Source organism: Toxorhynchites rutilus, chromosome 2 (genome assembly GCF_029784135.1).
Source record: "Toxorhynchites rutilus septentrionalis strain SRP chromosome 2, ASM2978413v1, whole genome shotgun sequence".
Lineage (NCBI taxonomy): Eukaryota > Metazoa > Arthropoda > Insecta > Diptera > Culicidae > Toxorhynchites > Toxorhynchites rutilus.
The window spans coordinates 158,824,726-158,839,405 of record NC_073745.1 but is presented as its reverse complement, the minus strand read 5'-3'; the positions used below and the strand labels follow the sequence as shown (position 1 = coordinate 158,839,405).

The window sequence follows — 14,680 nt, the reverse complement described above, 5'->3', positions numbered from 1 at the left end:
AATACTGGAAGCATTGAGATGACAATGGTTCTGATGGAGTCTGGAAACATTAAAACACTTGAAGATTTGATCCAGAAGGTCAGACAACTTTATAAATCCCGATTGGGAAGTTGAACTGGACGAAAAAATAGGGACAGTTGGGGTTTTTGATGTCCCCTCGAGTGCTGGGTCGTTCGAAGGTGAACTATTCCCACGGAAGCCAGGAGGAACCTGATTATGCTTGTCCGCGGCACTCGATTTTTTAGGCAAGCTAACAGGGGGTATCACCGGGGGGACTTGTTCTTGAACTTTGGGAGTGGTCACATTCTTGCGCCGGGGATTCCCTTTGGAAATAAACGGTGTGTCCCCGCTAGCTGTGTCCGCTTCCATTTCATCAACTGGCAACGAGGAAAAAGTATTGTGTGTTGAGATTGGTTGTTGTTGTTGTTGGGTCAGTGGAGAAGCGCCCTTTAAAATTTCCGCAAATGTGCGCTTCGAGCGTTCCTTTAAAGAGCGCTTCTGTTTCTCCCAGCGACTCTTATAAGTTTCACAAGCTGAGAGCGCGTGTGGAGTTCCACCGCAATATGGACATTTATGCTCAGTCGCACTGCAGGATTCCCCCACATGTTGCTCTCTGCAAGTTGCACAGCGCTCCTTGTTGGCACAATAATCTGAAGTGTGACCAACTGACTTGCATTTGTTGCAAGTCATGGGCTTTGGCACAAAGAGTCGCACCGGCAGTCTCAATTTGTCCACCATAACGTAGTCAGGGAGAGCGGAACCAGCAAAAGTTACTCGAAACGAGTCGTGAATTTAGTTTCTCCCCCTTCCTGGGAGACTTTGCCTAATTGGCGACAGTCCAAGATCTCGACTTCCATCGAGGGGAGCTTCTTGAACTTTCCATTTCCTTTTTTAATAAATTCGCACGTCAGACCCGTTTCTGTAATAACTCCCGCAATTTCTACGTTATGGCAGTGCACGTATGCGCGATATTCTAAAATGAACCGCTTGTCGACAACAATAGCGTTAGCTTGCTTCCGATCAGCCACGACAACACGCAGTTTGTTCGGGCGAACCTTGGAAATTTCGACCACGGAGGAATAATTTTTTGTCAAATCTTTCATGATCTGAATGACATTCAGAGATTTTCCTTTAGGTTTAGGTCGGAAGAAAACAACCCATGGGCCATTTCCAGTTGCATTTTCTGGATAAACCTTGACACGGGGTGGAGACACAACAGGAGAGGAAAGCGGGGTCGATTGTTGAGCGGAAGCGGAAACAGCAGGGTTGGGTGGCGTGATCGGGAGTTCAGCGGGAGCGGGAGCGTGAGGGGGAGCGAGAACGGGAGTGGGAGCGAGAGGGAGAGCGAGAACGGGAGCGAGAGGAGGAACGGGAGCAGGAGATTGAGGGGGTGAAGAGGAGAGGTTTGCAAATTTTCTTGAGGGGGGCTTGTTTAGGTGGGTTAATTCCTCCCCCGAAAAGACTTCTTCTGAAGGGGGAACGCGTTTAAGCGACTTCCCACCTCCCGTAGATGTGGAGGGACAGACAGTGGATTCAATCTCCATGTCAACGGGTTCTCCGCATTCTGCCATATAAAGTGGCAGATGTACAGTTTTCAGTGATTTCTCAATCTTTTTTTCTGATTATTTCTTAAACTAAAAACCTTAATCTAATAAAAAATATACTTATATCGCACACCCGTGCGGTTGAATTAGAACGGTTCCTAGCGAACCGCGTGTCGATCGTACAGCACAGCTGCAACGGTGTATGGCTCCACAGTGCGATGATGATTTCGATGACGATGATATGGCGATAAACACGCCAGCACACAGCGCCCGCGATGCAGGTCTTCTTCCTTCCGCTTTGTTTGCTTCACACTATTGCAGTCCAAAAATCCCGTTTGGGTGAAACAATTATTTCACCAGCAGCGAAAGTAACGGTATCACAACAGTATCACAAAATAACGGTATCACCAGACGGGAGAAAATACACCCGGCGGCCTCGACTTCACGAAGACGAATGATTCTTTTCTTTGCTTTGTACACTCTGATTCTATTTCGTTGCAACACAAACATTTAAAATTTCAACAAGATACATTCATGTAATAATGATGGTCCCACCTCATTCCCCTACAAAGGTTTGAGTAGCACGAGTTATCTTTAAGATAATTACTTATAAGAATTTACTTTTGTATTATCAATCTGAACCAGTAAAAAAGATAAAATAAAATAAAACGAACTGGTTGTGCTACAGACATAGACTCTAAATTTGATGAACTTTATAAGGCAGCACGCGAGTTTTCTTATTCCATGGCATGTCAAGAAAATTTCCAACCCGAAGCATTTACAAGAGCATTCCCGCTTTACTAGATTCTCGATAACGGTCTACTAATACGATCGTTTCCGAGTCCAGACAGCTGAGCATCCCCAAGCCTAATTCGAGCCAACACTTCAGGCCCTTCATATTCTAAGGATAATATTCCCACTGACACTCGCAATCAGATCTGCCACTCAGAAAAATCTCGTTATAACCATTTGTTTAACAAATGAATTTACGAGTATTCCGATTGGGCTATCCTCATTCCGGTTTTCACATCAAACCCCTCGAAATGATGTTAGCTTATTTCAAAACAGATAATTCGAAAACTGATATGCCCTTCATAACTTGGGTTATACACATGTCCGTTGGAACTCGCAATCAGATCTGCCTCAACTCAGAAAAATCAGATAAATTGTTGAATGCTTAGAATAAAGTATATTTAACGTCAATTTCGTTCAAAAGAGTTGTTTATTTATTCATTTTGCTTAAATATGATTATTTCAGCTGTCCAGTTTCTATAAGGCGTCGTGCACAAATTACTTAACGCGATAAGAGGGGGGGGGGCGGTGGTCGAGGTTGCGTTACTTTCTGTGTATTAGAGATAGGAAATTGCGTTACGTAGGGGGGAGGGGGTCCAAAATCAGGATTTTTAGCGTTACGTAATTTGTGCACGACGCCTAAGTTCACAATAAAATTGATTAGTAACCTTGCCATTTAGACTAATAACCTTGAAAATTCGTGTTGGAATACTATTTACCAAATTCTGCTGAACGGATTTCTCGATATTTTTCCATTTTTCCGAAATTGCGACCTTGAGCTCTTCAATCGTGGTGTACCGTTTTCCCTCAGTGTAGATTCTGTGTACGAGGATCCCCCTCTGAGATTTTCAACAGGATTCCAGTCTGGAGAGCGAGCCGGCCAGTCCAAAAAATTAAGTTTTTGGTCCTTAATCCATGGCTCAGTTTACTTGCTGGTATTCATAGTAGCATTGTTTTGCTGCAATGTGATTTTTTTGTGAGGATATCCACCCAAAACGGTAGGAGATAGGATTCCAGAACATGTGTGTAACCCTTGAATGATGTGAAAGCTATCTTGAGCATTCCGGTTGCACTGAATCCCGCCCAAACCATGCACGTGTCTCCACCAAAATTCGTGATTGAAAAATACTGTTCCTTCTTCCGTAAATCACGCTAGTACCCGTTGAAACCATGAGGACCATCCAAATTTCCCTTTTTTTCGTCAGTGGAGATAACCTATACATTGAAGAACTTTTCGTTATGGTATATAGCAAAATGTATTTCTTTGTCACAACATACCGTGTCCCACTGTCGGTTCATGTGAGCTTTGGCAAAACTCAGACGTCTTCCGATGTGAAATGGTGTAAGATGAGGAGTTTTAACCTTTCAAACTCTCTTTATGTTAGGATTTTTCACCAATATTTGAAGAATTGTCACTCGAGCAGTTGAGTAGTTGAAATATTGCTTTATTTGCACATGCGATTTTGAGGTATTTGAACCTGTTCTACTTATTTCCCGCTTATCCCGGTCAGAGAGCTTCGATTTACGTGGAGCTTTCTCCTTTTTACCGTATCCTTGAGGATTCGCCAAATAATTGAGCACTACTTGATGGGATCGTCCAATCCGACGAAAAATTTCTCTGATACCAAGATTTTCTTGGTGAAATGCACCGATTTGTCTTTCTTCTCTCTTCGTGAGGACTTTTCCTTTCGGCATTTGCCAGATTTAATTGATCAAAACAACTAAAACAACGGAAAATGTAACTGGTCTTATAGAAACTTGACAGTTAAAAAAAACGAAAACATTCGTTTACGCTCAACGCTTGCACACACACATATAAAAATCATGAAGTGTATGGTAGTCACCAATACCTACACACTAGAATATAAATCAGGATTGTTAGTTTTGGCCGTGGAGTTGCCGGCCTAGAATAGCACTTCGGGTCTTGGTCCCTGTCCCTGTCGTATGAGGCGACTAATCGGGTGACAACGCGAGTAAGGGCGCGGTAAAGCCTATTGGAGATTGCACGGGGGAAATACCGTGTACAGGAGCCACGAAAGGAGTGCCAAGCACATCAGGATTGACGCCAGTAAGATCCTGATTACGACATACTGGTTACGACATAGAAAACGGACACGATACGGAAACGATTTCAACACAACGCTAAAGGCTGACAGTTGTACTATCCTGTTCCCTGAGTAAGGAAGGGTGACACCTTCCTGAAACGGCGTGTAGGCTAATAATGCGATTGCCCCCGTCCCGGTAATAACTTGGCAAGTCTTCGGGTACGTTCGATGCTCGTCTAGGCTCAGGCACTAGGTACTAGGCGTCAGATGTCACATTCCTGACTTGCGCTGATCTGGCTCTGAACACGGTCCCTATGAAGGACCGTGTCAACCCCTGCATGGCCTCACTGCTTGCATAGACAACCATGGGATCACTGATAGCGACTATGTACAACGAGCGGAGATAGCGGCCCGAAGTTGGGACCCAACAGACATGAATACCATCGAACAATTTAACAGACGAAACGACGGTAATGAAGACACACCAACGGGAGAGGCGAGCGTGTTCGCAAGGAGCGGTAAGCTCCAGAGATCACCAATTCGCAACCAGACAGCCATAGCGAATCCTATAGGACACCAACAGCATCCACAACAAGGAGAGACTAGCCTGATACAAGTGCTAACGCATAAAGCCAACACCACCACTTCTTTAGAAGGGCTGCAGGTCGGGAGGTCAAGAAAAAAGTGAACGAGCTCTACGGATTCATTAAGGACAAAAACAATGTCCATACTAAGATCAAACATTTAGTCACAAGCATCAAATCGGCCGTTACGGCTGCTGACCGCGAACAGAAGGAGATGATCACGCGAGCAGAGGTTGTTGAAAAAGCACTCGCTGAAGCAAGGGAGAAGATGTCCGTCGAGATACAGGAGACGCCTAAGACGCCACGAAACCCACGATCGGACAAAAGGAAGAGGGATACCCCAGGGGATGAAGAAGACCTGAAGAAGGTTAAAAATGACAACCTGGGAAACAAAAAGGAAGGTGAAGGCAGTGGATGGCGAACTGTTGAAAAACAGACGGAGAAAGAAGAAAAGAAGAAAGATGTGCAGGAGACAAAAAAAACCAGGCCCAGACGCGAGCGAAGTAAGGGAGATGCTCTGATCGTCGAGGCGAAGGAAGGAATGACTTACGCATCACTCCTGCGGAAAATGAGAGACGATCCGGAGTTGAAAGAACTGGGAGAGAATGTGGTGAAAACCAGGCGCACCCAGAAAGGAGAGATGCTCTTCGAGCTCAAGAGGGATCCGGCGGTCAAAAGTTCAGCCTTCAAGGAACTGGTTGCGAAGTCGCTCGGTGAGAAGGCGAAGGTGAGGGCTCCATCCCAGGAATCAGTGGTCGAATGCAGAAATCTCGACGAAATCACGACAGACGGGGAGTTAAGGCGCGAGTTAATAGAACAGTGTAAGCTGGACAATACACCAATGACGACCCGTATGAGGAAGGCGTATGGTGGCACGCAGACGGCGTCGATACGGCTCTCAACAGTCGCAGCCAATAAGATGGTAGAAACGACCAAAATAAAAGTTGGCTGGTCGGTTTGCTCGCTGAAGATGGTGCCCCGGGTGGCCAAGCGGATGGAGAGATGCTTCCAATGCATGGGCTTTGGACATCAGGCAAGAAGCTGCACAGGCCCCGACAGGTCTGAACTGTGCAGGAGATGCGGTGAGAAAGGGCATGTTGCGAGAGACTGCACGAAGCAACCGAAATGCCTGCTCTGCAAACCAGAGAACGGCAGCGACCATGCGACAGGAAGCTTCAAGTGTCCCTCGTATAAGAAGGCGTTAGCAGAATCGCAGTAACAGAGATAATTCAGATCAATCTGAACCATTGCAACACAGCTCAGCAACTGTTGTGGCAGTCGACAACAGAGACAAAATACGACGTTGCAATCATAGCGGAGCCGTACCAAGTACCCCGTGATAATGGCAGCTGGGCGACGGATAGCTTAAGGATTGCTGCAATACAGGTGATGGGCAGATATCCTATCCAGGAAGTGGTTGGAGGTTCACATGAAGGTTTCGTAATCGCCAAAATTAATGGAATCTTCATGTGTAGTTGCTACGCACCCCCGAGATGGACAACTGAGCAATTCCACCAGATGCTAGACGCAATGATCGAGGAACTAATCGGTAGAACACCGATCGTCATTGGAGGCGACTTCAACGCCTGGGCGGTGGAGTGGGGAAGTAAATGCACCAACATCACAGGGTATTTCGATTTTTTCGATTTTTAGGAGTACAAAGAATCGATCCAAAAAATCGGAAATCGGAGATAAAAAGATCGATCTTCTGAATATCGATCCAAGATCGCCCAATCCTAGTTCTTGCTAAGCACACTGTTTAAGTAAAAAAACACAAGATGTTGTAGTCCAAATTTTCTCTTTATATTTCACTCATTACACAACATTCGGTAATCACTTTATCGTTGGCGGTTCCGAAAATAACTGGGATCATGAATCACGTTGTGCGCTGCTTTTATGTTTGTCGGAAGTTGATGGAGTGATTGTCCTGTCGGCTCCGCTCGGCTCGCTCGGGTACTGTTCGTTTGCAATGTTGCTACTTCATTCATCTCGCTCTCGCACGTTGCGGGGTGATACGATGGAATGAAATGGAGCAATTGTTTCGGATAGTGAATGTAAAATTTCTGTTGCTGACAAAATGGAGGGTTTCAATTTATATCGTCCTGACATGTCAGAACACGTATGCGCTCGCTATGTGTGGCGCAAACATTCTTCCGGGGCGAAATGTGACTATTCCTTCTCTTCAATAATTCCTAACTGCTCGTTGTCTGGGTATACGGCTACGATTATTCCCAACTTCCATGTTTGGGCAGGTGCGTTGTCTTCAGCTGTGATGACTATCACGTCCGGCTGTATGTTTCGACGTTTCTTTGACCATTTTACACGAGTTTGTAGTGTGGACAAATATTCATTGGACCATCACATCCATAAATGGTCCCGGTAGTGCCAACGAGATAAACGATTTGATTGGACATAAGAAGGTCTTGGTACTGGTTCCAACGGTTTTCCTAGCTGAAGTTGTGCTGGAGACATTGGCAGCAGATCGTTGAGATAATCTTCCTTCTCTGTGATTGGATCAGCGTAATCAACGCCAGTTAATTCGTAAGGCAAAGCTGGAACCACATGATTTTTCGGCAAACTGCCTATCAATTTCTGAACGCCTTTCGGATTTGTTTTAAAACAGGTTACACAGCTGCGGACGATCATACTGATTTGGCCTTTGTCTACCGAAATTTCTGATGAACCGTAGCTAGAAGTCCTGATGACCCGATGTGAAAATTTTCGATTTGTAATGTGCAAAGTAGTGATTCAGTAACTGGATGAACATGCGGTAGAAGTAATTCATATAGGTAGGTAGAGATATCATAAGGTAGAGTCGAATTTTGAAGACGACCACCAACTCATAGCAATCCTCTTTCATCTATGGATGAACATGTTGATGATAATTTGTTTGGTGTCTCGCCATCGATCACACTATTCACTTCAAATGAAATCTCCATTCCTTCAACCACCTTTACGATGCATTCTAAGAATTGTCTCATCTCGAAAACCACAACAAACATGGTTTTAATTCTTCTCGATGGTTGTATTCGTAAATTTCGAATAAAGCGTTGAACATAAGCGATGACTCTTTGTAATTTCCGGATATTGCTGAATTTTTCAAACACTGATAAATATTGAGTGGAGATAGATGTAACAACTGTAACATATTCTTTAATTCCAGGAAGACCTTCATCAGGAATGTCAGAAACTGCTTCAACATCATAGTTCTGAAGTTGCAAGAAGTCTGGTCCTTCCCACTACAAACGATTCTCCTTTAGATCAATAGGATACTGACCTTGAGAAATAATATCAGCTGGGTTGAACTCAGTGCGAATGTATCTCCATTTGCAATTATTTGTTAAGCGATTAATTTCGATAACTCTCTTGCTTTGGAAAATCTCTAATTTATGAGCCGACTTGTTCAGCCAGCACAACACAGTCTGACTATCTGACCACAGCCAAGTATCGTCAATCGATAGTTTCATTGCGGCAGAAACCTTCTCCACTAATCGGGCCAGAAGTAATAATTCTTTCCTGAGAATGGTCATCTCGGTGATCGGAGCCATTTTAGATTTGCTGCACAGGAAATTAACTGTTATGGATCCATCCTCCTTAAAATATCGCTAGTCGACACAAGCCTTATATGCCTTATTGGAAACATCGGCAAATCCATGTATTTCTATACGAGTAGAGTTTGATTCAACCATGCATCTAGGCATCCGTAGTTCAGCAATCTCCGGCAATGAGTCTCTAAAAATAATCCACTCTCGAGGCAAGTCAGAATCCAACTTCGTTGCAACGGAGGTCCAAATACGTTGCATTTTAGCAAGTACTAGTGCAGGAGACACTAGTCCCAACGGATAAAAAAATCTAGCGATTTCTGAGAAAACGTACCTCTTAAGACAAGCTTGTCAAGTATAGCATCACCGACTTCAAATCGGAAACTTTTAGGAATTGAATCCCACAATATTCCAAGTGATTTAACTGATCCATACCCAGAAAGTTCATCGAATGAAATCTGAAATCTGCAATATCTTTCGCCAACAGCTTCTGGAATTCTTCTTGTAAACGGACTGCTTCATTGTTACTTTCAGCTCCAGACAATACATCAGTAGTGAGCACTAACACCTTTGATGGTTCTGAAGGAAATTTTCGCCAGAATATGCGCTGGAAGCGAGTTTGATGTTCATCAATATTAATTTGTCGATACATCTTGCTGATGTCAGTGATAAATGACGATATTTTTTAAATCTCAGGATCGTCAAAAAAATATCGCTCTGTATCGTGGGGCCTTCCTTCAGTACGTCGTTTAAAGAATGTTGAGATGATTTTGCTATTCCAATAAACATAACTCGAAGCTTAGTTGTTGTACTAGAAGGTTTCAAAGCAGCATGATGAAGAAGATAATAGGCAAACGGTACCCCGCCGAGTCGAAAACGGACATCGTGCAGCACTTTGTGGACGCCGGATACGCTCGTTCCGGCATCTACAACATCTTGGCACTATTGGACAACATTCGGAGCATTGAAAGGAGGCCCGGTTCCAGACGACCATGAGCAACAAGAAGTTCCAAAGGATGCTGAAGAGGAAGATCGAGAAAAAAATGGGTACATCGCTTCATGCGCTTGGTTGGGAGGTCGGTCGGTCGGTGCAACCGGCCAAACAGTGAAGAAGTACCTGGCGAACATGGACATACATGCCAGGGACCAGAAGTGCCATCCACTGGTCTCGGAAGCGGCTGAATTAGATGGTCAAGTCGATTTTCCCGACGAATTGCGACTTGGTGATGGTGATGGACGGCGAGACCTATGACAACGACTGGCAGGTCACTTCGTATTTTACTTCCCCCACGAAGGAAGTGAGCTCCGAAGTGAAGTTTATTTCACCCACCATTTTCCCCAAGAAGATGCTGCTGTGGCTGACAATCGAGAAGTTCCTGCCGGAAGTTGCGTCGTTCATCAAGAAATACCATAAGGGCGAAGACGCGGTGTTCTTGCCGGATCTGGCGTCGGCCCACTACTCGAAGCGATCGTTGGAGGAGATGGAGCGGCTGAATATCGATGTGGTACCCAAATCGGCGAATCTACCCAACGTGCCCCAGCTGCGTCCCATCGAGAATTTCTGGGCAAACCTGAAGCATAAAATCTATTCCAACAATTTTGTCGCGATAACTGAGAAGGAATTGATAAATAAAACGAAAAAAGAACTCGATAACATTCCTACACGCATGTATTCGTCCGCCACGGCGAATGTTCCTGTTAACTGCCGGAAGGCCGCTCACAAGGGCGTAGAATTTTTTTGCAAGTAAGCTAATATAATTACAGTAAACATTCGCTAACTGGGCGAAAAGGGAAGACCAGTCGCGTTTTAACTGGTCCGGCATGTAAAACGTCAAATAAAATCGAGAGAAACTTCAATGAATTGTATGGTTCGCGTTGATCATGAAATTGAATAAACAAAAGGATTCCAATAGAAGTTCCGCATTGGGTGCGAGAACAGGTACGAAATACAATTTGAGAAAATTATGTTTCTATGAATTTAACAAATATTTTTGTCATACGAGCATGATGTCAATTTTCATAACATTTCAAATTACATTCGAATGCCCCTCACAGCAAATCTTCCATTTGAATATGGCGTCGATTGTTTACGAAATTCTGCTCTTTAACTGGTCCAAGGACCAGTTAACGTTCGCTCAGTTGAAAAGCAGACCAATTAAACCAAGACCAGTTAGCGAACGATTACTGTACCTTCCATGGGAAATTTTTCAAACTCAATTATCTGTCTTAGTTTTTTTTTATCACCATCCGAAAAAAGTTCATCTTTTTAATGCGAACGTTAAAAGCAAAAGAATGTCACTGGGGGAAATGATTTTTGTAAGATCATATTTGAACAAACGAAAACGAATTATTCAGTGAAACTATCAATGGGCTAACACTGGCTAAGAGTTACTGGTCAAGAAGCTAAGAATCACGAGTGGGTCTATTTAATGCTTGCAGATACACAAAGTATCGATGGTACGCTTCGTCCAGTCGTTTACCAATCTTCTAAGTACCGTGATGTGCCGTAATTGTAATGCGCACCTGAATGTCTGGAATCCAGGACAAAGTACAGACCTTGAATGATGCATTCTCAAATATGGGTGAAATTCTTTATATTATCATTCGGTCCAGAAACGTTCGCAGTTTGGACAAATACGACCAGTCGAAAAATCCAACGTAAATATTACCATAGATTTCACAATTGAAATAATAAAGATGATTTTATTTATACAAAATGTGCATTTCGATATTTTTAATGTAACAGATATTACCAGAAAGCTAGCAAAGAATGCAATGTTACAATTCCTAATTAAAAATAATAAATTACTTTAGTGAACGGAAGAATTCGGACATATTCAGAATAACCTATAACTTAGACAATACATCATATTTCACTAGATTCACTTCTCGGAAATCATCCCCCACAACCCAGTAATTCCCGTTAGTTTAAATCGTTAGTTAACTTGAAGCACTTACATGAAAATTTGTGTTTTAAATATAGAATAAATATTAAAGTAACAACGAAATGTATTCACTAGTTTTACTCAGTTTTTATATAACGGTAAGTATATCGAATTTAATCGCACAGTAAAATTCCAGCTGGGCCTTTTCCTAACTAAGACATTGCACAAAAACGCTATTTTCGAGATAAAAAAGATGGACTCTAAACACAGACTCTCCACTTCCCATAGATTTTTTTTCAATTAGCACGAAGAAGGGTTTCAGACATCATATTGCATTACCTATGGGTGAATCACCCTCGATAGTTTCTAGCTCAAGATGCACCTCCTAATGTACACCCGCTAAGTCGAAAACTCTAGCATCGTTAGAGTGAGTTACGTGAGCTCCGATTTATGATGATTGTTCAATGTAAAAAGATTAGCTAGTAGCTGAAACCTTCTTAATCTGTATCACTTTGATGCCGAGGTGCTGATTTACATGAACCTGGTTTGAAGAAACGGTGAGATATATCGTCTAATGTTGCGACAAAACAGCTTACCTTGAGATCGGACGCATTATAAAATGATTTCTCGCAATGAGGACATTTATGTGGTTTTTGCTTTTTATGGCGTTGCATATGAATGTTCAGTTGGTAATTGGAGCTAAACCGTTTATCACATAATGTACATGCGAAGTTTTTCTGAAATGTGTGATTGGCAACAAATCAAAACATTTTGCGTTGATTCTAGAATTACCTCGAAATGGGTTTGACGATGTCGATAAAGAATTGATTTGGATTTAAATTCTTTCTGACAAATGGAGCATGTTGGTAGCCTATCTGCCCTCTGAAAATAGTATAATTCAAATTAATTACATCGAACACTGGATTGTTTGAATGAATTACTTCGTGTGTTTTCATATGCATCCGTAACATTCCAGGTCCTCTGAAGCTTTTATGACATACCTCACATTCTGGTTGTTTTTTACAATTCGCCTGTTTGTACGTAAATTAATGAGTAGAATTTTGCTTCTATCTTTGTGCGCTTACCTTCAGCCAGTTTGAATGAGAGGACATATGTGTCTGCAGCCATTTAGGTTGACTGAACTCTTTTCGACACAAATTACATACATATCGACCAGGACTGGGACAAGAAGTTTGATAGGTCATGAATTCAGCTGAAAATTTTATAAATTAGTAGTTCTCTGAACTTGCATGAGTGGGTCATTTACCTAATTTCTTCTCATCGTCATCCGATTCACAATCCGTTATGTAGAATTTATCATCAGATTCCATTTCCACCTCTTCTTCGTCCTGTTGTTCCTCATCTATTATCTCTTCGATTTCATTTTGGCTATCATCTGGTTCACCAGAATCAAAATCTAAGCTATCTTTAACTTGACATTCTTCTAATTCATCCTCTTGAAGCTCTTCTTCTTGCAGATGCTGCTGCTGCTGCTGTTGGTGATGCTGATGTTGTTGAATCGCTTGGTGCGTTATCTGGTGGTGTTGCTGTAACGTGGTGGTGGGAGCTGCCATCATAACAGGGACGGATTGAACTGGGTTTACGGAGATTACTGAAAACCAATCATTCATTCAATAAACTTTTTTTTTCCAATGTGATTCGCATACCGTTGTTTTCTTCATAATACTGTTGCTCTGTCATCTCCGGTTGTAAAATTATTTCGCAGCGATCGTCAGCTGTTCTTTGAATTTGCAGAATCTGCGCTGGATGAGCACCTCCATGAGTAATCATTTGTATCGTATTGTTTGGATTCTGGATGAATTGTCCTATTTGTGCTGCGTGATACTGAGGTGCCTGTATAATCTGCTGTCCGCTCGCTGTCGTCAATAAATGACCAGCATTTATGATCTGGGTTCCTGTATTTAATAACTGTGCATTGGTCAAAATCATAGTCGGAGTAGGTGCTTCAGCTAGCGTTGGAATATCCGTTCGCTGGATATGAATTTCTTGAATCTGAAACGGTAAATATCTTAGCTGTTATGTACTGAAGGCTGTGATGAAATGTCTACTGGTTGAATTTGCTGAATCTTCTGAGGAGAAATAGCCTGTCTTTGAGCTTCTAGAGCGATTTCCTTCGGCATATCTTCTTCCACAACAACGGTGATTCCCTTTATATACTGCCGTAATGTGCTATCCGATTTCTCCACTCGTGTTTTGAACGCATGACATCGACTAACCTGATGAATGCATTGAATACATATTTTATCGGGCCATCCATCCATCTGCTCAATCTGAAAAAATAACAGTATATAATGGTAATGGTAATGAATTAGAGAGACTTTAAACTCTGAGAGTTCATTCGTCTCTAGTATATAAAGGAAGGAAGGAAGGTATTGAATTAGAGAGACTTTAAACTCTGAGAGTTCATTCGTCTCTAGTATATAAAATAAAGCCATTTATATTTGTAAATCAAAATCACATGTATTCTAGCGATCTCCATCAGCATTTCTGCTACCATTTCTCCAAAAAGTGGTCGCATTTCCTTTTTCACAGCTAGACATATCCGACAAATTTTATCCAACTCCAAGTTTTTCATGGAATCCAACTCCATTGTTTATTTTTTTACACTACAACTATAATAGGTTAAACAGTGAAGTTCGTACACCAAATAGTTTATTATACTTCACTGCAATTGTAGTACCATTCATTTCACGGTATTCTAGACTTGAAAACTTTTAATTCTCTGTACTGTTGAACGTAAACAATCTGAATGCAAAACAATCAACATTAACATGGCGTCCCGCGATAATTCTTCTAATGTTGACGCAATTGCATATAGCAAAACGCCAAATATTTGCGCAAAACTATCATGTGTTGTATACAGTGCACATATTTGAGTGCATGCTTCAACTGTTATTTATCGACTTCAGACGTATTTAAATTCACTACGCGAAATTTCACTTTAGAATTTTGAGATTCCAATTTGTTTTTAATATTTCACGAGAAACAAGCCATATCGTGATAAATGTCATACCATCTAAATACATACACAGCTAACAAAAACATGTGAAACATGAAATAAATCTCGTACCTTCCGTATACAGATATTCGCCTCTAATTCGACATCTAGCCAATTGGACGGACCTGTAACACTTTGGCAATGTGCACAAATAACGTACCGTGAGTGGGGGGGGGGAGATGAGCCGAGGTTTTATTACTTATAGCGAATTCGTTTTTGTTCAGTTTCAACCCCAGTGCCGCACTAACTGCTGTCAAATCGTTTTTTTA

General features: G+C 42.2%; 1 protein-coding gene across 5 annotated transcripts; it reads right to left on the bottom strand.

Annotated features, from left to right (window-relative positions):
- Positions 1–11,190: 11,190 nt before the first annotated feature.
- On the bottom strand, positions 11,191–14,419 carry LOC129767466 (zinc finger protein 39). 5 transcript variants are annotated; one of them, XM_055768405.1, is made up of 10 exons: positions 14,075–14,419; positions 13,872–14,025; positions 13,462–13,683; positions 13,060–13,405; positions 12,660–13,004; positions 12,478–12,605; positions 12,334–12,423; positions 12,185–12,274; positions 11,989–12,129; positions 11,191–11,933 (listed from the first exon to the last, which is right to left on the bottom strand). In XM_055768405.1, the coding sequence occupies exons 2-10, from the start codon at positions 14,001–14,003 to the stop codon at positions 11,868–11,870; spliced, it is 1,560 nt and encodes a 519-aa protein (XP_055624380.1). In that variant the 5' UTR covers positions 14,004–14,025; positions 14,075–14,419; the 3' UTR covers positions 11,191–11,867. The 5 variants fall into 5 exon arrangements, with proteins under 5 accessions (XP_055624380.1, XP_055624379.1, XP_055624382.1 ...); XM_055768404.1 differs by having other exon boundaries at positions 13,872–14,019; XM_055768407.1 differs by having other exon boundaries at positions 14,094–14,419.
- Between the last annotated feature and the right edge of the window lie 261 nt (positions 14,420–14,680).

Coding starts and splice junctions, on each gene's coding strand:
- LOC129767466 (XM_055768403.1), bottom strand. CDS start 13,848: ATGGCTTTATTTTATATACTAGAGACGAATGAACTCTCAGAGTTTAAA. Junction 13,005..13,059: donor GTATTATGAAGAAAACAACG/GTATGCGAATCA, acceptor ATTGGTTTTCAG/TAATCTCCGTAAACCCAGTT. Junction 12,130..12,184: donor ATCGTCAAACCCATTTCGAG/GTAATTCTAGAA, acceptor CACACATTTCAG/AAAAACTTCGCATGTACATT.